This window comes from Gracilinanus agilis, chromosome 5, assembly GCF_016433145.1.
Source record: "Gracilinanus agilis isolate LMUSP501 chromosome 5, AgileGrace, whole genome shotgun sequence".
Taxonomy (NCBI): Eukaryota; Metazoa; Chordata; class Mammalia; order Didelphimorphia; family Didelphidae; genus Gracilinanus; species Gracilinanus agilis.
The window spans coordinates 64,255,286-64,283,072 of record NC_058134.1 but is presented as its reverse complement, the minus strand read 5'-3'; the positions used below and the strand labels follow the sequence as shown (position 1 = coordinate 64,283,072).

The window sequence follows — 27,787 nt, the reverse complement described above, 5'->3', positions numbered from 1 at the left end:
CCATTTGTCTTTCCTCCAGGGGATCCATTTCAGACGACTTGAAAACAGGGTTTTTTGCAACAGATCGTGCTACTCAGACAGATATCTCTGAAATTTTGGAACTAAAACTGCTAGTTGATAAAACAAGAAAACTAGTCACGGTAATATCTTGACTTTCTTTTAAATTACTTTCAATACTTATTATTGTAGTTTGTGTATCCTTCAATGACTTTGTTTATGTTTCTTGAAATATACTGTTTTATTTTCCCTTTTAATGGCATTCAGCAGCTCTTGGCAGCATTAATTAAACCACAGTGATGGTTATTTCATCAGTGAATCTACTTAACTGCCATTAATATTAATATATGTTAACTTATGCTATGAAGTGTCAGTCTTGTTCTTCTTGGAATTTGTTATACATCTGTGGGAATGAACCCAATTATGTGCAGGGAGAAAAATACTGAACCTGACACATATTCATATATATAGGCATATGTATCTATAGATTATGACTCTAGAGGTAAAAGGAAACACAAAAGCTATAAATACTCTAACCTCTTTATTTTATTTTGTTTTATTTTAATAAAAGCCCTTCACTTCTATCTTAGAATTTATACTAAGCTCAATTCCAAGGCAGAAGAGCAGTAAGACCTAGGCAATGGGGGTTAAGTGACTTGCCCAGTATCACACAATTAGGAAGTTTCCAAGGCCACATTTGAACCCAGGACTGCCCATCTCCAAGCCTGGCTCTCTACTCACTGAGCTGCCTAGCTGCCCTTCCCTTTTAAAGATGAGAAAACTGAGATCCATAGAAGTTAAATGTCTTGCCCTCGCTCTCTAACTACCTTATATTGAACTCTTTTTTATTTATTTGTGTTTATCCTCTCTCTGTTTTTTCTTTGTATGCTTGGATGTTCTTGTTGTCTTTCCCATGAGAAGAGACTGAGATTAGGAATTATTTCATTCTTTCTACTTATATTACTTTGCATTTCACACAGCGCCAAGCACATAGAAGGTGCCTAATTGATTGTCGCTTTGTTCATTAATTTATTACCCAAGATATATATTGTTATATAAAAGCACTTATTTGCACACATGTTAATGGATAAGAACTAAGGACACAATTATAAAGGAAAAACACGTGTATGAATGAAACCCATAGAGGTCATTTTAAAATACATTGCTGAAACAATTGACTTTATAAACAGTTGCCAACAAGAAGCAAAGCTACTAATTTGAATTTCATTTCTCTTTAGTGGAAAGATCATTGAAAGTGAAGTCAGGAGACATGGTCTGCTATGACTTTGCTAACTCTATGACCTTGAGCAAGTCACTCAACTTCCCTGAGTCTCATTGCAAAATGAAAGAAGGACTTAATAACTCCTCAGGTTCCTTTCATCTCTGCCTTCTTTGGGATCCCTTTCGGTAGAGGAGAATGACTATAATTTCAAATTTTTTAAATTTTAAAATTTTAAATTTTTAAATTCCTTGAAGTATCTTTAACTGAGACTCATCCCAGATCCCTCACTTTTGGTCCAGCCTTTAAACTTTTAGGCTGACTGTTCCAGTGGGTCTCAAACTCACCTACTTACTATGGTTCTTCTTTTTTCTCTTTTTTTCTTTTTTTCCCTTTTTTTCTCTTTTCCCCCTAATATCTCATTGGGAGAAGTAGCCAAAGGTCACTCTCTATCTTTAGTTGTAGAGGGGAGAGTAAACAGAGAATTAAGAATGATATGAAATGACATCAGACCTGATTCATCAGACCATTCTTCGAGCACACACTCATACCCCATGCCTGCACAGGACACTGGTATCTTCCTTTATATAGAAAAAAAATTTGCCAGGAGTAATAAATAGTTCAAGTACATATTGTCTCACAGCAAAAGCAAATAGAGGGAGCAGTTGGTTGCCAACACATTGGGATTTTCTCAGGGTAGCCAAAACCCACCTGTCTTGTTATCTCTTCCCATTCCTCTGCCATAACAGTCTTAGCCACTCTTGTGACCTGAAATCCATGCCATGAAAACCATTCCTCTGGAATAAACACCAAAGGGGAGAGCAATATTAAAAGTCAGTTTTTCAGATCATATTTGAATAACCAAGGCAGGGGGATAAGGGAAGCAGTGAGAATCACTTCAGCCTTTTGAAATGTCAGTAAGTGTTAGTTTGTCAAATGAATTGTGTCCTCGGAAGACAGCTTGCTTGATTCTGAGCAGATAGGATAAAGATTGTGAAGAAGATAGGCAAGAGGGATTGGCATGGGAGCATGGAATGCCATAAGGAGAGAGGGCATGGATTTAGAAGAATTGGTTTTGAGTTCAGGCTAATAGACACTAACTCTATGACCTGCCTGGTCTCTCTGAATGTGGGTTTCCTTATCATCTGTAAAATGGAAATGGGGAAGGGTTATAATATTTTCACTACTTATTATTCACTCAGTAACAGGGCTGCTGATTGCTAAATGAGATCAAAATCCATAAAAAAATTCTTCGTAATAGGCAAGCACCCTTTTAATGTGAAGGGCTATGCATAGATGTTCTGGGTTCATATCCCATTGGCATTTGCCTTTGTAACCTGGGCCAAGTCCCTTAGCCTCCCTGGGCCTCAGTTTCCTTTTATGTAAAATGAAAGAGTTGGACTAGATGGTCTCTAAGGTCTCTTCTAGATCCAAATCTATAATTGTCTGATTTAATTAATATAACATCATTAGAGACAGGAAGGCATATAGCTCTTAGGACTGGGAAAGTCATTTAACTACTGTCTGCCTGAGTCTCCTCACCTGTGAAATGAGGATAACAGTCGTGCCCATGCTTGTTGTGAGGATAAAATAGAAAATATTTATAAGTACTTTGGAAATCTTAAAGTGCCATATACATATGAATTATTATTTACTATTACTATTTTATTTTTATTATTATTTATTAATTAAATATTTATCATTAATAAAATATATTATTATTATTTTAAAACCCTTACCTTCTGCCTTAGAATCTATACTGCATATTGGTTCTAAGGCAGAAGAGCGCTAAGGGTTAGGCAATGGGGGTTAAGTGACTTGCCCAGGATCATGCAGCTAGGAAGTGTCTGAGGCCAGATTTGAATCCAGGACCTCCATCTCTAGGTCTGGCTCTCAAGTCACTGAGCCACCCAGCTGTCCCCTAATGCAATTATAATTATAAGGAAAAGCAATTATAATAAAAATTTTGATTATTCAGGAGCTACTTATCCAGTATATATACATATAATTGTATATGTATACATATACCTAGTATACATACATATATATTTTAAACCCTTACCTTCTATCTTGTGTCAGTGTGGAATCTAGAAACCCCAAACTTGTAGCCTAGTAAGACTTGATGAACCCCAAATTTTAGAACTAGCTTCTAAATTGGAGACCCCAAAGCTTGTCCTTGTTCCCTGTTCCTATGAGAATCCACTCTGAAGGGAATCTCAGGCTAGCAGTTTCAAACTGAAAAATGGACCCTAAGGTAAAAGACAATGCCCATCAAGTGGGGGCCAAGCCCAAGCCAAGTGATTCTTTAGAGCAGTAGGCAGCCCATCAGTCTCTTCAGTCTCCTAAGCTGAAGGTCCAGAGTTTGATCCTTGACAGGAGGGTATGATACAGTGGGAGAGGCTTCTGGAGACAAGAAGAGTCATTTAGCTTTGGCTTGGCCCCACCTTAGGGTCCATTATTCAGTCTGAAACTGCTAGCCTGAGATTCCCTTCAGGGTGGATTCTCACAGGAACAGGGAACAAGGACAAGCTTTGGAGTCTCCAACTTACAAGCTAGGTCTAAAACTTGGGGTTCATCAGATCTTACTAGGCTACAAGTTTGGGGTTTCTAGATTCCACATTGACATTTAGAATCAATATTAAGTATTGGTTCCAAAGCAGAAGAATGGTAAAGGATAGTGATTTCTAAGAAGTGTCTGAGGCCAGATCTGAATCTAAGACCTCCCATTTGAAGATCTGTCTATCTAACTAGCCATTGAGTTACCTAACTGCCTCATAATAAAGTATATTTTAATTCTTTTTCAGCTTACAGATATTCTTCAACATGATTTTAAATCCCTCAAAATGTTCCTTGAAATGCAGTTTGATGATTGCCTGAAATTGGAATCCATGAAACTTTTTAGAAAACTACAGGCGATTATTGAAGAAATAAGATTGCTTCATGAAAAGGTACAATTCTGATCAAGTCTTACTCTGATTAGATGAGTTGGTCTTGTTGGTCTTTGTTTATTCAGTGCCATTATGAATTAATCAAAAAAGGGTAACATTTTGATTTGCAGATATGAGCTTCCCTCCTCTGTGCTTTCAAGTTCCCTCCCATGAGAACAGTGAGAAATATCCTTCTTTGAGGAACTTTCGAAGATCTTGCCTTGCCATCTTGAATTGGATTACGATTCTTGATCATTTTATTTTTAATAGTTATAATTTTTAAAAATACAATCCTTATCATCTTAGAGTCAATACTGTGTATTGGTTCCAAGGTAACAGAGTGGTAAGGGCTAGGCAATGGGGATTAGGTGATTTGGCCAGGATTGACCAGCTAGAAAGTATCTGAGGTCACATTTGAATCCAGGACATCCCATCTCTAGGTCTGGTTCTCCATCCACTGTGCCACCTAGCTACTCCCTAATGAAATTATAATTATAATAAAAAGCAGCTATAATAAAATTTTTGATTATTTAGGAGCTACTTAATTTATGAGCTATTCAGATTTCCATCTTCCTCTTATTTCTCTTGCCAAACATTTTACTGTGTATGGTTCTTCTATCAGAAAGGACAAGGGCAAGGAGAAAATGGGAAATTCAAATGATCTTTTTTATATTTCCAGCAGCTCTATTAAGTGATTTGGAAAAAAACAATTTAAACTATTGTATAGAATGACATTTTAGAATTACCTGTAGGCTTCCTTTTTCCATGTAATCCCTGACTTCTTGGATTATATCTAATCAAAAATTGGATTTTTATCCCAACAAGATCAAGGAAAAAGGAAAAAAAGAATTTTTATTTTCCAAAATATTCATAATAGCTCTTTTGTGGTGGCAAAGAACTGAAAATTAAGAGGATGTCCATCAATCAGGGAATGGCCAAACAAATTATGGCATACACAGTATTGATTCTAAGATGAAAGGTAAGGGTTTGTTTGTTTTTAAAAGAGTGAAACAAGTAGAACCAAGCAAACATTATATGTTTAATGTTTCTGTATTTAATAATTGCAAAATAAATTATGAATGTTCACTTCCAGAGAATGAACTGAGAAGTGGAAACATGTAAGACAGTGATTCCCAAAGTGGGTGCCACTGCCCCCTAGTGGGTGCTGCAGCGATCCAGGGAGGGCGGTGATGGCCACAGGTGCATTTGGGGGCGGTGAATAACTGTAAGGGTGTAGTGATAGTATGTGACAGGGGGCACTAAGTAATATTTTTTCTGGAAAGGGGGCGGTAGGCCAAAAAAGTTTGGGAACCACTGATGTAAGATATAATCTATATATTTTGCCAGATAAAGCCTTCTAATGGTGTGGGGAAGGGAAGTTGGGGTTGAAAAAAAATTAAAATAAAAAAAGAATTTTATCTATTAGAAATAAATGTGATATAGAGAACAGCATGAAGAAAAGTGATTACAATTAGAAGTTTCCAGTTGATTTGAATAATGTAACGGTTATATATTATGGAAATTATCCTAGTAGGTGTGGTTAAGATGTGCTAATAATTTCCTTTGCATTTGCATTGCAGAACGAGGCCACCATGAGACAAAGCTTCTATAAGCAGTTATGCGATGCCATTGCTTCTATCAAAGGAACCTACATGGTAGGTTTTGGAGAAAAGGGACATTTCCTGTGGAACTCCATTTCCCTTAAGCTGCCTAAAGTCCAGGGCCAAATCTGTCACCTTCAAATTAAAATTAGCCCAGCAGCCATCAGATCCTGTGGTAACTAGTTTAATTGATTTATGAATTTACAATGGTAGATCCACCTGTCAGTGGTCACATCACTGCTTGTCTGCTATCCAAATCACCCCTTTTCTTGTATAAAGATTCGTGGGAAATTGAATCCATAAGCATACGAATAAAGAGAAGAGAAATAATTGCTAACATTTATATAGCGTTTCCTGGGGGCCAGGAATACACTGTGCTAAGCATTTTAATAATTATTATCTCGTTTGAGCCTCATGACAACCTTGGTGGTGGTGGGGGGGTAGATGCTATTATTATCCTCATTTTACAGGTGAGGAAACGGAGGTAAATAAAGTGTTGAAATGACAAAAGAAAATGTCATTAAGGGTGAGCATCAAGAGAAGGGTTTTGGTTTTTATGAAGAATCTAAAGGGAACCAGAGAATCAAGAATCTTCCAGGACTGTCCAAGGGTGAAATAGAACAGAAAGGTCACATAGCTGGTAAATGACCAAAGATAGACTTGATGCCAGACCTCCCTGACTCCAGCCTCAGCACTCTCTCCATGGAGCCACCTAGCTGGCCCTAATCAGAAGGTTCTTTGTTGAGCATGGCATAAGGTCAATAAAATTAAATGATCAGGAGGAAGTTTTAATAGCTAACAATTACATTTTAAGGTTTGCAAAGCACTTTACATATGCTATCTCATTTGATCTTCATAATAATACCAGGTGCCATTATTATCCCCATTTATTATCCAATGCCTGAATGAAGAAACTGAGGCAGAGAGAAATTAGTGACTTTTCCAGGGTCACATAGTAAGTCTCCAAGGCAGGATTAGAGTCCCCAACTGTAAGTCCAGGACACTATTAACTCAGTCACTCAAAAGAATCCAGATATTTCATTTAGTTCATGATAGCATAGGAGAGGCAGCATGGCGTCATGAGTGGAGGGTTGGCCTCAGAGTCAGAAAGACCTGAGTTCAAATCCTTCCTCTCCTATATACGTGACATGTATTTATATGTCAAGAAGATCCTCTTAGCAAGTCACTTAATCTCTCACTGATCTGATTAGCTCTTGAAGTCTCTTAAGTTCTAATGAAGGTACTGGCTAACCCTGATGGAGGAGAGGTTTACTCCTCTGGGAGTTTCCTTCGCAGTGACCACCAAAGAGTCCACCAATGACCAATGACTAGAGCATACTATGTTCTCTTTCACCCTTGGACAGTCCTGGAAGATTTTTATTCTCTGGTTCCCTTTGTTCTATTCTTCATAAGAACCCAAATCCTTCTACTGGTGCTCATTCTTACAAGATTTTCTTTTTTCATTTCAATATATTTTCACAGCCTAGTTCCTCAAGATAACAGATGATTACTCATTAGTTTTCTGTTAGCTTGCCTGTTTCTTCAACCTAAGATAACCTCATCAGTCTCAAATAGGAAGCTATTTTTAAATCTTAGTGTAGAGTGGGTTCCCCCTACTGTCCCCCCCACACTTTTTTTAAACTTTTACTTTCCGTCTTAGAATGAATACTGTGTATTGGTTCAAAGGCAGAAGAATGGTAAGGGTTAGGTAATGGGGGTTAAGTGACTTGGCCAGGATCATCTAGCTAGGAAGTATCTGAAGCTAGATTTGAACCCAAGTCTTCTCATCTCTAAACCTGGCTCTCAGTTCACTGAGACACCTTGCTGCCCTGAGTGAGTTACTTTTTTTTTTTTTGAGTGGGTTATTTCTAAGAGATTTGGGTCTTTATTTTTATCAGCAGTTAATATTACTCTTAATGTGTGACTCCTTAATTTCAGTCACAGAAAGTGTTATCTTTTCCCCCTACTCTGTTCTATCTCCCTGAGTCTATAGCCTTCTGGCCACTTATGCAACATGACAAACCCTGAAATCAATGATTATCAGCATGACAACTTTGCTTCTTACACAGAATAGGTGCTAAATCAATAAATGTTTGTTCATATGAATTGATATAGTGGGAAGAATTGGATTTAGAGTGGAAGGACCTAAGGTTCAAATCTTATTCCCTGGGTGACAGTGGGCAAGTGACTTGACCTCTCTAGACCTCTGCTGCCTCAACTCTCAAATGAGAGGGTTGGATGATCTCTAAAACTTTTTCCATCTTATTCCAGTCCTTATAAACTGGCATTTTGATATTGAGGTAGACCTGTAGGTCATCAATCTGAAATTGCCAGTGTAAGGAGGAAAGCACCTCTAGGGTAACTTTATCATTATATTATTTATTTGAAGTGATTAGTACAAGTATATCAGCCCCTATGGAACCACTCACCATTGCTGGTAGGTCAGCTCCCAAGAGGAAATCAAAATTGCTTCAAACCCTTAAGGAGTGAGGGTTATTTTTAAAGTAATATTCCTCATGAGCCCACATCAGATTACTATTTAGCCAGCCAGACTTAATTACTTAAAAAAAAAGGATACTTACTAAGCAGGTTTAAACTAAGATAGATACAGAAATATCCTCCTCAAAGTCTGGGACATACTGTCCCACAAATATACAAATATATAATAAAAGTATAATATAATATAATAATATTAAGTGTATATATAGATACATACCTGTATCTATCTATCTATCTATCTATCTATCTATCTATCTATCTATCTATCTATCTATCTATCTATCTATCTATCCTACAAGTATAAAGCCCAGCAGAAAGTGGATTCAAGCTTGGTTTGGCAAGACAGATTAGAAAAGAGTAACTCAGAGTCCTTTGTTACTGGAAGGCCTTATGGAAACCAAGTATAAAATTTTATCAATAAGGATTTTTAAAACACCTAATTATGCATGGAAATGCAGGAAAGATGACTGTATAGAGTTGAACTCTACACTGCATGATCTTAAAGTCAAAGACCAACATAAATCAATATTTGAATGGATCTCTGATCCCATACATCTGGGTATTCACTCCAAAAATGCAGACAGTAATCTCTCCATGCTTTTTCATGNACACACACACACACACACACACACACACACAACTAGAACTAACTCTCCAACAGTTTACATAAGTCAGATCATGGATCTATTTTGTTCTTGGGGTACGTGGTATAAGCAGTTTGTCTAAACCTAATTTCTTCCAAACTCCTTTTCTGTTTTTTGCAGCAGTTGTTGTCAGCTAGGGACTCCTTCCATAAATTAATTATATCCTCAAGTTTATTGAAAACTGAAATATTCATTTGAATTGTTTCTGATTCACCCTTATGTATTCTGTTGAATGGATTTGTTTTTTTTTCTATTTCTTAGCCAGTACTAAATGACTTCATAGGATAATTTGAAGTCTGGCAGTGTGATTTCTTCTTCATTTATACTTTTATTCATTATTTCCCTTGAGATCCTATACTATTTGTTACTCCAAATGAAGTTTATTACTTTTTTTTTGGTCTAGGTCTATCAAGTATACCCTTGGAAGTCTGACTGGCATAACATTAAATCTATAAATTAATTTTGGTAAATTGCCAATTTATTATATCTGTGGAGCCTGATCATGAGCACTGACAATTTTAAGACATTATTTCTTTAAAGAGTGTTTCATAATTGAATCTATACAGGTTCAAGTAGATTGACATTTTCTAGTTATTCTGAATGGGATTTCCATTTGTTTTATTTCTCAATTTTGTTATTGCTGTATAGAGATGCTGCTGATTTTAGTAGTTTTATTTTTTATGGCACTGAAGTAATTTTCTCAAGTATTTTCTTTCCTTATTTGTTAGGAATTATGAAGTAAACAATCATATAATTACTAAAGGATAAACTTGAGCTTTTAAATTGTGCTAATGCTAATAACTTCCCATATCAAATACTATTTTTTTAGGTTTTTATCTATGATAAAGTGAATACATTAAAATAGGAAGGTTTATAGGTAGGGAGTTAGTGATATAGGATTGGAGATCAAGACAGAGATGACAGCTGAATATATTAATGTAGGAGTCATCTTTATAGAGATAATAGTCATTTTAACAATTCTAATTGATTCAGCTAAGAAAGAGTAGAGAAAGAGATGGTAAGAGGTGCAAGAACAACCTCTGGGATCTACTCAAAGGAAACATGACAGGAAAGAAAAGCCAGAAGAGAGATGAAGGCTAGAAAAACCAGGAGAGAAGGAAAGACTAGAGCAGAGTTTCTGAGTCCCTTTTGTGGCATGACCTACTTGGGCAGTATAATGATGATGATGATAATGATAAGAATAACTAGCTTTGATATAGCACCTTCCATATAGGCACCAGGCTAAGCATTTTGCAAATATTATCTCACTTGATCCTTACAACGATCCTTACAACAATGGCAGATGCAATGGGGAAATGGAGGCAGACAGAGGTGAAATGAGATGCCCAAGTGTTTGATTTCCTATTTGTACTGAGGTCTACCTGCCTCCAGGCTCAACACTCTATGCACTGAACCACTCTGAATGAACAGAATGCCTCTGTCTGTTGAGTTCTAGCCTATTCTCAGAAATATGATTTTAATAATTGCAGGAAAAGCTAACTTTGATTTTGAGGTTATTTAAAATCAAGATGCATTTCCCCCCATTTAAGTTCATAGATTCCATGAAATATATTCTTAAATCTATCCTTATAGTCCCTTGAGAATCCAATTTATCAATCCCTGAACCAGACTTTATGATGGGAGTGCAGAACAGGCTTACTTGGTGTGTAACACATGGGCAATTAGAAAATCAGCCATGGAATGTGGAAAAAGAACAGAAGAAGACGGGGTTGAGGTCAAGAATATGACCATCCCCATGTATGGATAGGTGGAGTGAACTATCAGAGCAGAACGCTTAAGGAGATATCAATATAAAGTAATGTTGACAGGTTATCAAGAGAACTACAATTTGATCACTAAACTTCTGATTAAGGGAGTTCTAAAATGCCCTTCGGGCCATTGGATGACTGACTGCCACCAGGATTAGAGGTAGAGAGGCCATGAAGCTGGTAATGATTGCTAATGAAAGAAGCAGGATCTGAAAAGATCTCAGTTGTGGGGATGAATCTTATAAGATAGAGACTAATAGAGATAATTGTAAGATTCTATATTTGGGCTAAAAAAATAAAGGAAAGGAATGGATCAGTACCGGGATAGTTATAGTAGAAATATGAGCTAGAGAACTCTTCATGAGAAAGAGATTTAGCCATTTTAGTGTAGACAGGCTCATTTTGACTCAGAATTATATAGAAGGTGCAAACACTCATGTCCTCTCTGATACACAAAAGAAACAGGAGTCTAACCAGCTTTAGGATGTGGGTAGGGGTAGGGAATGAGAAGAGATGGTCCCTCTGACCTCTGTCCTGGTGGTCAGATAAAATCTGGAGTATTGCTTTTAGTTCTATTCAGTATTTTAGGGAAGAGGTTGAAGGACTGGAACATTTCCAGAAGATGGAGGCCAAAATAGTAAAGGACATTCCATATCCTAAGGACTAGCCAATCAATAAATATTCATTAAGTACCTACTATGAACTAGGTACTGTACTAAGCACCAGGGATACAAATAGTAAAAAGAAAAACACTTTGTTTTTAAGAAGTTTACAGTCTAATAGAATAGATATGTATCTATATACCTGTATCTATCTATCTATCTATCTATCTATCTATCTATCTATCTATCTATCTATCTATCTATCCTACAAGTATAAAGCCCAGCAGAAAGTGGATTCAAGCTTGGTTTGGCAAGACAGATTAGAAAAGAGTAACTCAGAGTCCTTTGTTACTGGAAGGCCTTATGGAAACCAAGTATAAAATTTTATCAATAAGGATTTTTAAAACACCTAATTATGCATGGAAATGCAGGAAAGATGACTGTATAGAGTTGAACTCTACACTGCATGATCTTAAAGTCAAAGACCAACATAAATCAATATTTGAATGGATCTCTGATCCCATACATCTGGGTATTCACTCCAAAAATGCAGACAGTAATCTCTCCATGCTTTTTCATGCTATAGAAGTCTTGTCTGTGTCCTTCCATAAATCTTTTTTTTAAAAAACCCTTAACTTCTGTGTATTGGCTCCAAGGCAGAAGAGTGGTAAGGGTAGGCAATGGGGGTCAAATGATTTGCCCAGGGTCACACAGCTGGGAAGTGTCTGAGGCCGGATTTGAACCTAGGACCTCCTCTAGGCCTGACTCTCAATCCACTGAGCTACCCAGCTGCCCCTTCATAAATCTTTAATGAGGGGGTACAGTCAATGTACTGAGGCCGTCTTCAAGGCTTTTAACATGTTTATACACCTTAGCCACTACTGCTAGATTTCTCTACTGAGCTGTTCTGCTGAGACTTTCTTTTTCAAAGGGAATGTTAAAGCTGTTTTGTTAGATTAGCTAGCCTAAATCTACACATCACTTTGTCCATTCTTTGTAAATTCTACCTACCTACTGTTGCATCCAGTTAGCACAAAAAAGGTCTTTTTTTTCTTTTTCAAGCATCCTCATACCCTTTTTACCAAAAGGGAAGAAGTCATTTAGAGTTACTTATATTTAGGATGGGCCAGAAAATTCTTTTCAATGCCCATTCTCCTTCTCTGGCCACTAGTATAGATTACTTCAAAGTTATAATAAAACTCAGAAACACTAAAAGGGTAGAGCTCCACTGGTATCCTTTCCCCTGACCATAAACAGTATCTTTTTACCTCTCTGGCCATCAGTTTCCTTATCTATAAAATGAGGGAAATGGAGCAGTTGGCCTCTGAGAAGCTTTCTAGCTTTAAATCTATGATCCTATGATCTTCTGCTATTAGCCCAAGATCCAACCCCCTTATTGGAAATGGCTATTATTATTCCCTTATTGGAAATAGCTATTATGACTACTGATTCAGATTTCCTTCCAATGATTTATTATTTGGCAGTAATGATATAGTCAATTATATGTTACAGCATAAAAATTCAGAGTTTTATATTGTTGAAATGTTGTCACTGAAGCAACATCCAAGATGGCACATCCTGTGCTATCAACTTCTGTTTTTTTTCTTACTTTGTCAATTTCTAGCTACCATTTTCCCTGATATATTGGATTTGAATAGTTTCCCATGATTGTTTCCTAATCCTTTTCTTTGAAAAACAGGTTAAAAATAAAAGTCAGCATTTCATTATATTAAAGGATCACTTTATATTCCTCATAATATTTGGTTTTCCAGTTAAGGGTAAAGTCTTTTCTTAAGTCTTAGGACTCCATTCTCCTTTATTCTGGGTTTACAATGCTGGAGACTGTTCAAGGGCAATACCTCTAGTTTGTTTGACTCTAGCCTTTGTTAGCTTGCCTAGTGTCACTAGTATGTTCAAATACTTCTTTAAAGCAACACAATGACAACCTTATGGCAGTGTTAGGATAGTGAAGGTGTTAAGTGTTCTGCCTGATTAACTAGTTAATTCTATTTTAATCTAAGATTATCCCTCTCAATTTACTGAGATTCAATATGCACAGTAAGGGTATTCTTGGGGATTAATATATGGATCTGATTTTTTTCAAGTTTAATATTTGGCAACTTAGCAAGTGTAATGAGATTTGAGTAGAAGGAGAGGGATTGGATTACCTTTGGGAATTTCCAAAACACTTTCAATGATCCTCACCTTCCCATCTTTTAAACATATTTTCTTTCTTATTATTATGAACTTGACAAGTATCGATGAGAAAAAAAAAACATATCCTTATACAAAGAACAACAAGAAGACATCCTGAATATGTATATACCATGTATCAGAAAGGACTTCCTAAAAGTATATGTTAATTGTTACCTTTCATATTGAAAAGGACCAAAATGACTTCATGATGTACAATGTGTTAGCTGTGGCCAATCAGACCAATACAAGCTTGGAAGGCTTTTTACCTATTAAAGTTAATCTGACTACCCACTTTTTTAAAAAAAAAAACCTCTTACTTTCTGTCTTAGAACCAATATTGTGTATTGGTTCTAAGACAGAAGAGTGATAAGGGCTAGGCAACAGGGGTTAAGTGACTTGCCCGGAGTCACACAGATAGAAAGTGTCTGAGGTTAAATTTGAATCCAGGACCTCCTGTCTCTAGACCTGGCTCTCAATTCACTGAGCCACCCAGCTGCTCCCCCCTCCCCAATTATTTTCTAAGGGAGATGATGCATGTATTATTATCTCCATTTTATAAAAGAGGAAACTAAGGCAGAAAGTTGGTCACACAACTGCTAAGGGCTAGAGCTGCATTTTGAACACAGGTCTTTCTGACTCTATGTTCAGCAGACTATTTGTTATGCCCCAGTTTCTTCCTCAGTCCTGTCATTCTTTTTTTTTTTTAAAACCCTTAACTTCGGTGTATTGTCTCATAGGTGGAAGAGTGGTAAGGTTGGGCAATGGGGGTCAAGTGACTTACTCAGGGTCACACAGCTGGGAAGTGGCTGAGGTCAGGTTTGAACCTAGGACCTCCTGTCTCTAGGCCTGATTCTCAATCCACTGAGCTACCCAGCTGCCCCAGTCCTGTCATTCTTAAAGAAATTTATAATCAGAGAATGAAGTAGAGACTGTTGTGTGCTGGGATAGAGGGTTTACAAATGGACAACAGAAGGAGGCACTGGGTACCCACATAAGGTGAGGAGGATAAGAAGGTCTCTAGGGTACTACATATATGATTCAATTCAAATAAAGCATTTATTAAGTGCCTACTAGCTGCAAGGATTTGGGTAAAGATAAGAACAAACCAGTTACTACCCTCAAGTAGGTTACATTCTAGTATATGTAAAGTGAATGTGAAATAAATATAAATAACATCTGAGAGGAATAGAATAGGGATTGTAGAACCAACGACTAAGCAGGATGGACGTGAGCAAGTGCTTTGAAGGAAAGAAGAACTCTGTGAGTTAGGGATAAGGAGAGAGAGTATTCCAAACACAAGGGACAACCTGGGCCAGGGTTCAGAGAGAAGCAAAGGCAGAAAAGAAAAATGATAAATGTTGGAGGGGATATGGGAAAATTGGGACACTAATGCACTGTTGGTAGAACTGTGATCTGATCCAACCATTCTGGAGAGCAATTTGAAACTATGCTCAAAGAGCTCTCTTCTTTGATCCAGCAATACTACCACTAGCTCTGTATCCCAAAGAGATGAAAAAAAAAGAAAAGGATCTATTTGCATAAAAATATTGCAGCTCTTTTTGTAGTAGCAAAGAATTGAAAATTGAGGGGTTATTCATCAGTTAGGGAATGATTGACAAGTTGTGGTATAGGATTATAACAGAATACTATTGTGCTATAAGAAAGAATAAGTAGGATGGTTTGGAAAACTTACATGAATTGATGAAAGGTTAAGTGAGCAGAACCAGAAGAACATCGTATACAGTAATAGCATCCTTTTTTGATGAACAACTGTGAATGACGTAGTTATTCTTGGCAATACAGTGATCTAAGACAAGCCCAGAGACTTGAGATGAAAAATGTCATCTGCCTTCAGACAAAGAAGTGATAGAGTCTGAATGCAGACCAAAATGTGCTATCGTTCACTTCCTTCCTTTCCTCCATCATTCCTAAATGACAAATTAAAGCACTAGATTGGTTCTTCCAAAGCTTTCAATTGACAAGTACCAGCTCTGCAGAGCCCAGTTGAACCACCTGGTAGTTTGGAAGCTCCTTGAGGGTAGGTAGGACCATATCTCATCTAAACTTTTATACTCCTACCAACAGGTTTCATGTTCCCCTGCATACCACAGTAGACCATTTAGACATTTCTCCTTTCTGCAAGCATAATGTAGGCTGGGAAACACAGATATTCACAATATCCAGTTCACACCCCAAACCTTAAAATCTTTAATTAAAATTTAAAATGAAAGGAGGGTATAAATTATAAGTGGAGTTGCTTTTTCCTTTAGAAAAAGACCACAGAGATAAAGGACCATATTGTCACTAAATTTTGTCTGATTTTTATTTCTGATTCTGAATGTTTTATTTTTTTCAACAGCAATACTTTGAAGTGGAGCCAGAACAAGGAAAAGCGCCAGGACTGAGTCTCTCGATTCTGAGAAAAAAGCTTCAGGACAAAAATAAAATAATTGAAGACTTAAAAGACGAATTATCATTCTATCGACAAAATGAAATTTACAAGTTGGTAAGTTGCATGGGAAGGTATAATGAACTAATTGTTAAAATATTTCTAAACATCTTTAGCAGATATCAAAAAGTTGAATTTTTAGGGAGAAGAATGTGTGGTCAAAATTATTACCCCTGTTGATAGAGCCTCTAGGGCCTAGACCATCAAAGGAGCTAAACTGGTTCCTTTTTTTTTTTTTTTTTTAACTTGGAAGCACTTTGTAGAAGATCCAGTTTAGAAACAACAGCAGTAATTTCATCATCATCTGAACAGTGGACGTTTATATTATATTATATATATTAAAGTTTGCAAATAGCGTGGCCTTGTTTGAGATTCCCAGCAATCCTGGGAAGCAAGCACTAAAGGCATTATCGTCTCCATGTTACAGATTCAGGAACAGGACAATTTTCTATTTATAAATGAAAACAAAGTACTCAATATTTTTCCTTAAAGAAAAACCACCCCAAACTAAAAAAACTATTAGAGAAGAAAAAATAGAGAGAAGACAACTTTTTTTGAGGGGGAGGGATCCTATTTTATTATTTCTAATTTTAAGTTTGTCTTAAATCAGAAGAGTCTGAAGTGCCCTACTTTACTTTAGAAATTCTGAAAGATGCAATGAATGTTAGCTCCTTGAGGTCAGGAATCAAATTAATTAGTGTATAGTAAACACTTGTTAAACACTTTTTGACTAGCAACTTATCTTCTTATCAAAAAATCTTAAAAATAATTCTAAAAGTCAGTCCTGGAGATAGGAGTTTCTGGGTTCAAATTTGGCCTCAGACACTTCCTAGTGGTGTGACTTTGGGCAAGTCACTTAACCCCCATTGCCTCACTCTTACTATTCTTCTGTCTTGGACCAATATTCAGTTTGAATTCTAAAATTCTAAGACAAAAGATAAAGGTTTAAAAAAACAAACACAGTTCTAAAGTTCTAAAGCAAGGCGCGCGCGTGTGTGTGTGTGTGTGTGTGTGTGTGTGATAGCAGTCTGGTGAAGCTTGTAGATCCTGTCTCAAAATAAGATTTTTAAATATGTAAAATACATAGGATTTCAAAGGAAACCAATTATACTGACTAATTATATACCAATATACCAATTATCAAAATATATTTAAGAGAAGTTCTCAGACTTTTCTTTTTTCCCTTCATGTAGTAGCAGTCAAATTCCCTATTGCTCAAATGAATTGATGCAGAATAAAGAAAGAGAAAAGAGAATGCTTTGTATCAATTTTCTGTCTGGGAAAAGAAAAAATCCTAAAAGTTTTTTTATGCCCCACAAAGTTGCTTTTCAACTTATATTTATTAAACTAGATTACAAAATCAGTCAATCCACTAGACTTTATTAAATACCTACTATGGGCTAGACTCTGTGCTAGGGATACAAAGACAAAAATGAAAAATGGTTCCTGCCTTCAAGGAGCTTATATTCTATTGGAATGGAAGAGAAAACCTTTTCCTGATCATGTTTTAGATTGTTCTCTGTTTAGAATAAGATGTTATTCCCTGCTTGGAGTTGGAGATCATTTGGAAGAGAATAGCGAACTACTTTGGGTGTATGTTATATAGAAAAGCCTTGTGCTTGGGGACAGGTAGACTTCTGTGACTTCTGGGGTCTCTTCCAAGGTAGCAGGTCAAGGATGGAGGTGACTTACCTCTGATTAGACTTCAGGACAATGTAACATACAATAGAAAAGGGAATCTCCCCACGAACCTTCAACCCATAATCCCCATATCTCGTTAAAAAAAAAGCATGAAAGAAAATACTTTCTATCTTTTGGGATTAAATTTACTTTGAAAGTCTCTATACCTTTGTATATGCCCTTTTTTAATTCAAAAATTTTAATTTAACTCTCCTAATTGCATTGTTTTAAACAATTATCTAACAGTCCCCTAAAGTGAGTTTTATTAGGTTTATTATTTTCAAATAGCAGATTAACAAAATATTTTGTCAATATCATACAACATGGGGGTGAAAAATGCTCAAGGAAAGAGAGAAAAATGGACATTTTTTAAAGCTTAAAGGAATCGATTTTAATTTTTAAAATCCTTATTCCTTCTAGTTTAATTTGAATAAGGATTTTCACTAGATACTCTTATTACACTTCTAGTAAATTTTCCTCTCCCTTAAATGAGGGCTAAATGAAGATGTCACCTTATACAATTGCCCCCCCTGGTGGTGAAAAAACGAGGCGCTTAGCATCTGATGTTTGAGAAATTTGTGACTTTGAGGAGAATTGCTTTATTGAAGTTGCTGTAAAACTAAGGTTCTAGAGTACCTATGATATTGTAGTGGCATTGGTAATGAACATCATGTAAACAAGCTTTCCATCAACTTCATTATCTTTCATACATATAAATATATACACACATTATACACACATATGTGTGTATATAAAATATGTTTTATATACAAATAACACACACACACACACACACACACACACACACACACATATTTAAAACGCTTACCTTCCATCTTAGAATCAGTAGTGTATTGGTTCCAAGGCAGAAAAATGGTAAGGGCTCCACAATTGGTAGGAAATGACTTGCCCAGGGTCACATAGCTAAGAAGTGTCTGAGGTCAGATTTGAATCCTGAGCTTCCCAACTCCAGGCCTGATGCTCTACCATTGTGCTACCTAGCTGTCCTGATTTTTTTTTAACATTTTTTTCAACAGCTATTTTGGGAAATGAAAAAATTTTAAATTATTCTTTTAAATGTTACATTATAGCAAAGCAAGTAAAAGTAAAATCTTCAGGTAACAGAATGAATTCCCTCCTTAGTGCATGTTCTGTATCTTTGTATCCCTTTGAAAGTTATTGAATTAGAGGGAATATAGAAAGTATTTTGTTTTTTAAGCGGAAGGAGGGAGAGAAAGGCAGTAATGAGAGGGAGTGGGTACAGGGAGTTATCTATCAGGGGTCAAGAAGGATTTACTATTCTAGGGCAGAACACATGTTTATGTCCATTTCCCCTTTTCTGTTATAGTGGATTTGGAACCAGAGGACTTGAGTTCAAATCCTCACTATTTTACCTACTACCTGTATCATTTGGACAGGTAACTTAACTTCTGTGGGTCTCAGTTTCCTCAAATGGAAAATGAAGAGGATAGACTTAAAAGATTTCAAATGTCTATTCTGGCACCAAATCCTGACCCCACTGCATAGGTAGGTGAGGTGCCTCCCCCATCTCCCCCAGGAATATGTGAGCGTGGGTAGATGAGAGAAAAGTTATATTATAAAAGAACCTATTCTCTTGGGGCATCTCAGTTTTCTCTCAAGCGGCTCTCTTGTTTTAGAGAGGCTTTTCTTTTGAGTCTTCTTCACCCCAAACGCCGATGGAAGCAAATGAAGCCCCCCTTGGTGAACGTGCGCCTGCCTCTTGCCAAACAGCTCTGAAACAGAGCTGTCACTCAGGAGATAGCACCCCAGGGCTACCCTGCCTCAGTGTGTCTCTTGTCTGGCTGTCACTTACCAGGGAAAGCACCTGCTCTTCTCTGTGGCTGTCAGGAGACAGTGGGTGGGCTTCAGGCGTCCCCTCTCCAACAGATACCACTTTGAGAAGCCTAAATGCTAGTCATGGTAGATTGCAGAGATGAGACAGACTTGCTTCTCCACCCTCTGATAGAGGATGCTGAGAAGATGCAGAAAGACCCTCCGTCCTCATTGCGCTTTCTAAAATTATTCCTATTCTCCCAGGGATGTTTTGGGGCCTCAAAGGAAACTACATACATAATGAGGACTCATTGGAGAAATGGGGTGTACGCCAAGGGGGCCAGATGTCCCAGTCGTGGGGATGGGGTTTCAGAGAACTATGACCAATATTTTGTAAAGTCGCCCACAGTCCTTGGCTTCCCAGGAGAGAAAAATCTTCATTTCAATCGTGTAAATGCCTTGATTTAAAAAACAAACAAACATCCAGGCAGATAATAGATGGGCACAGATAAACATCTCCCCTAGAAGGTGCCTTTAAATGGTTCTATTTTGTTAACTACCATTTAATGATCACCTTCCTCCTAACTTTGTGTGGCTTACACTATTTCATTTAAAAGTCTCTTGGTTTAAGCAAGCCAAAAAACTACTGCTGTGGGCAGATGGTAGAAAAAACACTCCCACAAAACCTGCCACTCAAAGTGTAACAGATGACTGTAGCTACAGAGAACTATTCCTTTGTTCACTTTGCTAATGAGTGTCCTCATGGCTGCAGGACACTGAATAGTTAATTACTTGCAGTTCTCCTTTACAACAGATGGTGGAGCCAGAGCTAAAGATTATCCGAGCAAACCATGAGTTATTATCAATTGATGAATGGGCAAATTAACCAGTTCTATTTTCCCAAATCACTGCTCTAAGACAATTTAAAAAAAAATGAGGTGAGGAGAGTATTTAGGTCTTAAATTATGTTAAATTTTACACATCACTTCATCTGATTAATTCAAATTAGATTGTTTAGTTTATGATAATAAGCCTTCATGTAATCAGCTGTTGATGTTCAAATTAACGAATTCTTAAGCCTATTAAGGTCTGGACTGGTTATTTAAAAAGCCTTTTGAGTCTAGAAATATATTCTGAAGTGGTTTAGGATTGAATAATGTCAAGCAAGAAACTAATAAGTCCAAATAGAAGAAGTCTTTATTAAGAAAACAATTTGGTTGATTTTTAGGAGATTTAGGCAAGTTTTTCTAGTTGACAATAATTCATTATACCTTATTAATGAAAAGGGAACCAACATTTTTAAAGAACATAGTTTTCCATTAAAAAATATAATAATTCAGAATAACAACCAAACACTATTAGTCATTTGTTCTTTCAGTTGCCCTTCTTAAAAACCTAAAACAAACATTTCAACGTGCAGATTTGGGAGTGAATCACAACTTTATGTAATGCATATTAGCTACCTATTTCCCTTCTAAATGAACGGGATTCACACGCCCAAGCAATTTTCTATTATTTATTTATTTCATTATTTAGTTATTATTTACCTTCACACATCTTTCAAGTTAATCAGAGAGACATAGTAGGATACAGTGGGACAATATAGCCGGGCTTTGGAGTGAGCTTTGTTACTTTTATTAGTAGTTATTCAACATTTGTAGCGATGAGATTTTTTCTTCTTTTTTTTTTAGTTTGGCTGAAGATGGCTTTGAGGGTTCTTATTTCTTTGTAATTTTCAGGGTAGCCTGCTTTGAGACTCACTCTTCATGTCAGGTCACCTGTTTTTTACAGCTCTCCTCCCTTTGCTTCCAGGGTAGAATAAGTGCTACGTAGAAATGTCACGATTTCCCCCCTGAATCCCGTTAACGTCTTTATAGACCCAAGACTTGGCCAGACGTACTCCAGTTCCGAGTAAAGTCTGACTCTCCCCTCTAAAAAAAACCTGTTACATCTTCATTTTAAAGAAGGGTATGGCAGGCACAGCAAAGAGACCCATCAGAGAGGATATTCAGATGTTTTCAATAGCTTGGAAACAGACAAGAAAAAAGGACCAGCTACCCAATAAGCTTCAGTTGCGTAAGAAAAAGACTCCACCATAATGGACGTGGCAAGATTTAAACAAAAGGCACACATAATAAAAATGTAAATGAGTTTGCTTTCCTAAAACTATAACTTTAAAGTCTTTTGTTGTAAGTTATCCTGAAACCTTCTTACAAGGTAATCACTGTTTGCATAGAGATTTAAACCGAAGTCTTCAATAGCATTAACCGCCTGCACAGCCCCAGTGTGACAGGCATGCAAAGCCATGTTAATGTTCCGAGTATGAATTGCCTCTGGGTGGCTCCTGCACCAAGCAGAAAACCCACTGTGTGGCTATCGGCGGGCCTGATGGACTCCATGCGGCTCCCAGCCTGGAAACGTCACCAGTTTGACAAGTGATGTGGTCTTCCTGACACTGGCAGCTCCAACACTGAGCGATAGCACAAAGGCAACAAGCCCCCCTCCTTAGCCGTGCACTTTGCAACCCCCTGGTGCTGCCCATCCACAGTCTCCCCAGCTTGCCTAGTTACGGACAGCGCTTCAGAAACACAGAGGGAAGTGTGGGTGGAGAGGCCCCAGCTGCCTCCCCGGACACAGCCTCCATAAGAAATTGACCTGAATGATGAGGGCGCACAAACAGTATGATATGCATTATTCCTGTCAATAAAATGTCCCCATGTGTTATGGTCTTTGTACATAATGTACTGCAGTCTTTCTTCCAGCAAGCTCTTTTCATTTTCTCCATTCAGAGTAGAAATCAATGTGTAATAGAATTCAGAAAACGATATGATGGCGCTGCTCTATATTTGTGCTTCTTGGGGGGGGGGTTGCCTGTTTCAATCCTGGCTTAGAAATATGGAAATTTTCCATCTTTCAGGAATTTATGAAGGAAGAATGCAATGAAAAAATAACAAATCTAGAAAAGGACATTGCCGCACTCAAAAAAGATAATGAAAAACTACAGAAGTCGATTACAGGACTTGAAGAAGACCTTCAACTCTGTGAAAAGACAAATACGCTCTTAGGTAACATTTGGAAGCCGACTGTAAGTCAGTGGACGAGGACAGATCAGTCTGAGCCTCCCCTCTAAGATTTAAATTGCAGGTTACCCTGTTTGAATCTTGCCCATTTCTTTAGCCCATCTGCTTAGTCTGCTTGGAATTTTGACTGTTCCTAAGAAAGAGCCATGATCTGTGATTTATTTCTGGGAAAAGGGATTTTTGTTTGTTTGTTTTTCTTTTTTTTTAAAGCATTCTTTTCTGAGAGTCAGGACATTTGCTACTCATTTCTGAACTCTACCATTTTAACTTGACAATATCATGGTAGAGTTGTTTACTTCTGGTCAGTTGACTAAGATTTAAGAAACTTAATTCATCTGATGTTTTCTATGCTTAGAGAAACTAAGACAGCTGAGGGTATGTGGTCATTTGTACATAAAAAGTTATATTATGGTCCTGTAAAAGTTTAGATAATTATTCATACATGTTTGAGTATGCTTTGTACAGAAACAAAGCATCGTTGAAAACATGCTTCTTAGCTTTATTTTCTGGGGGAATTTGTATCACAAACTGTGGTGTTGATATCTCTTTCCACTAAGTTACTAAACAAGTGCATTTATATATTTTGGTGACTTGCAAACATAATTGATCTTGAGCTAACTCTTCTTCTGATGAGTGAAAAGCTGAATGGTGTGAAAATAAAATTAGGTCACTTAGCAGGAGTATGACTACAGTGCTCAAATACACCACCCTCCAAAATATTTTCACTTATCATTTGCTCTAAAGCTTAGCAAGTGTAATGAAGAATGACTTCCTAGGGGGGCAGTTAGATAGCTCAGTGGATAGAGAACCAGGCCTGGAGTCCAGAGAACCTGGGTTCAAATGTGACCTCAGATTCTTCTTAGCTGTGTGACCCTCGGCAAGTCATTTATTCCCCATTGCCCAGCCTTGATCACCCTTCTACCTTGGAACCAATATTTAGTATTGATTCTAAGACAGAAGGACAGAATGTAAAGAAGAGAGAGAGAGAGAGAGAGAGAGAGAGAGAGAGAGAGAGAGAGAGAGAGAGAGAGAGAGAGANAGAGAGAGAGAGAGAGAGAGAGAGAGAGAGAGAGAGAGAGAGAGAGACCTGCTAACATACTTTGTATTGGCTGTGACTAACAGCAGAGATGTCCATGGCTCATCCTGGGGGAAAGTGGAAAGTGGTGGCTCTGTGCCACACTTAGCTCTTGAACTTACTTCTTCATCTCCATCTGACCGGCAGGCTGAACAGCAGGAAGGAGGCTGGGAAGGTCAAGGGCGGTTGTGAAGGTCACAGTCCTGCTAGGACTTTGGGCCACTGTGCATTCCATTGGCTTACAGACTGACCTAGCGCACACAGTTGGAATGCATGGACAGAAGCATGTAATTTCATGGTCTGCTTTTCTCTTCTTTTGTTTTCAGAAGGTGAAATGTTGGCTATGAAACAAAGAATGGAGCAGGATCAGAAACTCATTGCCAAGGTACTGTAACTTTTTGACATTGATGAATGACCCTTTTTAATTGAAATATCTGCGTGCTTGGGGGCACCAGCAGAATTTCCAAATAGTTTTGCAAAGCAAAAGAAAATGGGCATAATACGTTCTCATCTGTTCCGTTGCTTATTGTTGGGTCACTAATGATGAGAAGGGATTCTTTCCTAAATTGCATTTCTTTTTGGAAAAGTGATCACTTGTTGGAAACCTTTTCTTATTTTGTAAATTTGATAACTTGAGATTAATTATGAGACAACTAAAAAGTGTTATACAGAAGATTCAATGGAAGTATTTGAGTTAGGGGGGAAAATGATAGTAATCTGCATCACAATCCTTTTTTTTTTTTTAACCCTTGTACTTCGGTGTATTGTCTCATAGGTGGAAGATTGGTAAGGGTGGGCAATGGGGGTCAAGTGACTTGCCCAGGGTCACACAGCTGGGAAGTGGCTGAGGCCGGGTTTGAACCTAGGACCTCCTGTCTCTAGGCCTGACTCTCACTCCACTGAGCTACCCAGCTGCCCCCCGTCACAATCCTTTTTGATCCTTCTAAGGATTTGCTATCTCTTCAAGGTGGATATCTTATTTTTTTTTACATACCAAACTTCATTTATTTATTTTTTAAAGATATTTTTCCATGTTTCCATGATTCATTTTCTTTCCCTCCCCTTCTCCCTCCCTGCTCCCAGAGCTGACAAGAAATTCCACTGGGTTATACAAATGTTGTCATTTGATACCTATTTCTATATTATTCATTTTTGCTATAGAGTGATTTTTTTAAGGCCTAAACCCCAAATCACATTGAGTATCTTATTTTTAAAAAAACCCTTACCTTCCATTTTAGAATCAATACTATGTATTGGTTCTAAGGCAGAAGAACAGTAAGAGCTAGGCAAAGGAAGTTAAGTGAGTTGCCCAGCTAGGAAGTGTAAGGGCAGATTTTGAACCCAGGACTTCCTATCTCTGGACCTGGCATCTTTTAAATTGATAACGATGACAGACTCTCCATGTCAAGTTTCTCACCTTTGTCCTCTTCCATAGAGGATTCGCCCTCTCATTAAAGGTGTCCCTTTCATTCTTCTGGTATTGTGATGCCTTGAGTGTGACTGTGTTGGCTCTCTTCTTACTAGATGACTGACCATCCTCCTTTTCCAGTTAGACATGCCATCAGTTATGGGGTTTGCCTCACTTGTTGGCATTATAGCCTGCTGACTCTCATGGTGTGTGTTCCCATTGCCCTTTGAGGGAATGGTTATTTGATTCTTCTGCGAGCGTGATGTCCCACAGTGTTCCGTACAGCATCTCTTGGGGAATATTCTTGTTACAGAACACTATACAGTGTGCCAGATCTAACACAGACACTCTCTCCCTCCTCCTTAATGCCAAGACCAGCTCATCATCCCTCTATGGCCCCTTCCCAAGATAAACAGGCACCAGCTAACTCAATGAGTACTCTCTTCTCTATAAATGAGCCAGGCTCATAATATACAACATAAAAATTATTGTGTTTACCCCATAGTAAGGAAAAATGAGGCAACTCTTCTGATAGCAAAGGAAAGATAAGGCTTCCTAGCTAACCCATGCTGTCATCATAATTAATGGTAATAATTAATGTTTAAGTTTCAGATAGCTCTTCATTTAAAAACATTATCTAATTTTGAAGAGAAATAATATATACAAATACTTTCAAAAGAAATGCTTATCTTACTGGGCCAATTTTCCTATAAGAATTTATAGGGTAGGGGGCAACTTGGTGGCTCAGTGTATTGAGAGCCAGGCCTAAAGACAGGAGGTCCTGAGTTCAAATCTGACCTCAAATACTTCCAAACTGTGTGACCCTAGGCAAGCTACTTAACCCCTATTGTCTAATAACCCTTATCACTGTTCTGCCATGGAACCAATACACAGTATTGATTCTAAGATGGAAAGTAAGTTTTTTTTTAAATAAGATACCCACCCTGAGGAAATTTCAAATCCTTCAAAGTATCATATTGATTCTAAGATGGAAGGTAAGTGTTTAAAAAAAAGAATTTATAGGGTAATTAGGACCCTTTTCCTGGGTCATAAGAACTCCTCAATCCTCCCTATCCTCTCTTCCAACTAATTTTCAGCTTTGCACAGAAAAGGGAAAGAGGCTTGACAAATAGTGTCTTTTATCTGGTGAAGCATCCTAGGAGGAGGGGGAATGGAACCATAGAAATATTTTTTAATTTATATTTTTAACTATTTTTTTAGATCCATAGAAATATAACTTTCCCATTTATGTTCCTCTTATCCAGAATAAGAGAGAGAGAGGAGCAAAGAGCCTAGAACACAAATGGCTCCATTATTAGGGACTAAGATGAAGGTTCCATAGGTGGCAGCCTGGGGCCATGAGAAATGAAGAAAAGTATGTATCCAGAATCTTTATTCAGAGTCTCAAGCTCCTGATTGAAGATGTTTTCTGTAACTCCTTCCTTCCTTCTCTCATTTGAAGTCTTGGACTTTGGGACAATTTTGCTGTGGTTCCCTTGCCTCGGTTGCTCTTTATTTGTTGTTGGAACCAGTTATTTATTACCATTAGCCTAGTATTATTTATATGCATATCTACTAAGTGAAAGATATCCTAATAAAGTTAGCTTACTCAAAATTTCTTTTACTAAAATATTTATTTCTAATACACACCAGATACTTTTAATGAGCTATTGTTGAAATCATGATGCCTTAAAATTTGGTCTTGATTGTTTGCTTAAGTTTCTCTCAAAGAATATTTAACTTCCTTATGGTCTGACTCCATTTTACTAATTTGGGAGACATGATTGAATTAACTGAAAGTGATTAAATGTTATGCACATCTAGAACCATCATTACAGTCTCTCGATGTAAAATTGAGAAGTATAAAGGAACATGTGCAAGTTATGTTGTTCATGGAAGGATAACTTGAAAATCAGTTACCCCTATGTTAGTATCTATAAATAAATTCACTGTTTGATGACAAACAAGAATGAGAAAATTTGAAGAGATTTACCCTAAAGAAAAATAAAGTTAGCCAAAGAAAAATAACCTGTTATCCCAAATAAATAAGAATATGGGTAGATGAAAATGAATAAATTAACTTTACCTGATATTTGTAGTCCTAATTGTCCTTATCAGACTCATATTTCTTGAAACTTTTCTCCTTCTTTTTGGAAACTTTCTTGACATGACACTTTCTTGGTTTTCTTCTTGCCTTGATGACTCATTTTGCCACCTTCTTTGTGGCTTCTCTTTCTTGACCCATCCACCAAATGGAGAAGCTTTTCCTAGTTGAAGCCTTGGCCCCATGCTTGTCTCTGTCTTTCTTTATAAAGGTAGGAAATATTTTTTCAGCTTTATACTCCTTTTACCTTTTTTGGACGTCCATTCACAACCCTTGGTAAACTGATCTTATATTCCATAAGCATACACTTAAGTTAACAACTTTTAAACCTTTTTCATCATAACTTGTTTCTCAACTGTTTGCCAGCCTAGAATCTCCAACTACTTACAAGGTATCATAATGTGTTGCCTATTTTTTCTGCTCTCAAGAAACTCAAAATGTTCAAAACTAAATTCCTTGCTCAAGCTGCCTCTTCCTTCCCTATCTTCAATGGTACCAATATTCTCTTACTCTCCCAGGCTCACATCTTCAAAAATAACTTTTGTCTGATCTCTCTTTTTTATCCCTGATCTCCAAATGCAAAGTGATTATTTCTCCATTCAAATTGCTTCTCATGGCCGTGTCCCTATTCCAGGTATTCATAACCTCATACCTGGATTTTTTCGTCAACTTCTTTTTTTTTTTTTTTTTTTTTTAACATTTATTAATATTCATTTTTAGCGTGGTTACATGATTCATGCTCC

General features: G+C 37.2%; 1 protein-coding gene across 1 annotated transcript in view; it reads left to right on the top strand.

The window, feature by feature from the left end:
• Nucleotides 1-4,069: 4,069 nt before the first annotated feature.
• LOC123249468 (uncharacterized protein C10orf67, mitochondrial-like) overlaps nt 4,070-27,787 on the top strand; it is a 66,690-nt gene continuing 42,972 nt past the window's right edge. The window contains exons 1-5 of the mRNA XM_044678486.1: nt 4,070-4,164; nt 5,724-5,798; nt 15,814-15,960; nt 22,295-22,442; nt 23,859-23,917. Of these exons, the coding sequence (XP_044534421.1) occupies nt 4,072-4,164; nt 5,724-5,798; nt 15,814-15,960; nt 22,295-22,442; nt 23,859-23,917 (522 nt within the window). The 5' untranslated portion in view covers nt 4,070-4,071. The remainder of the gene's footprint in view (nt 4,165-5,723; nt 5,799-15,813; nt 15,961-22,294; nt 22,443-23,858; nt 23,918-27,787) is intronic.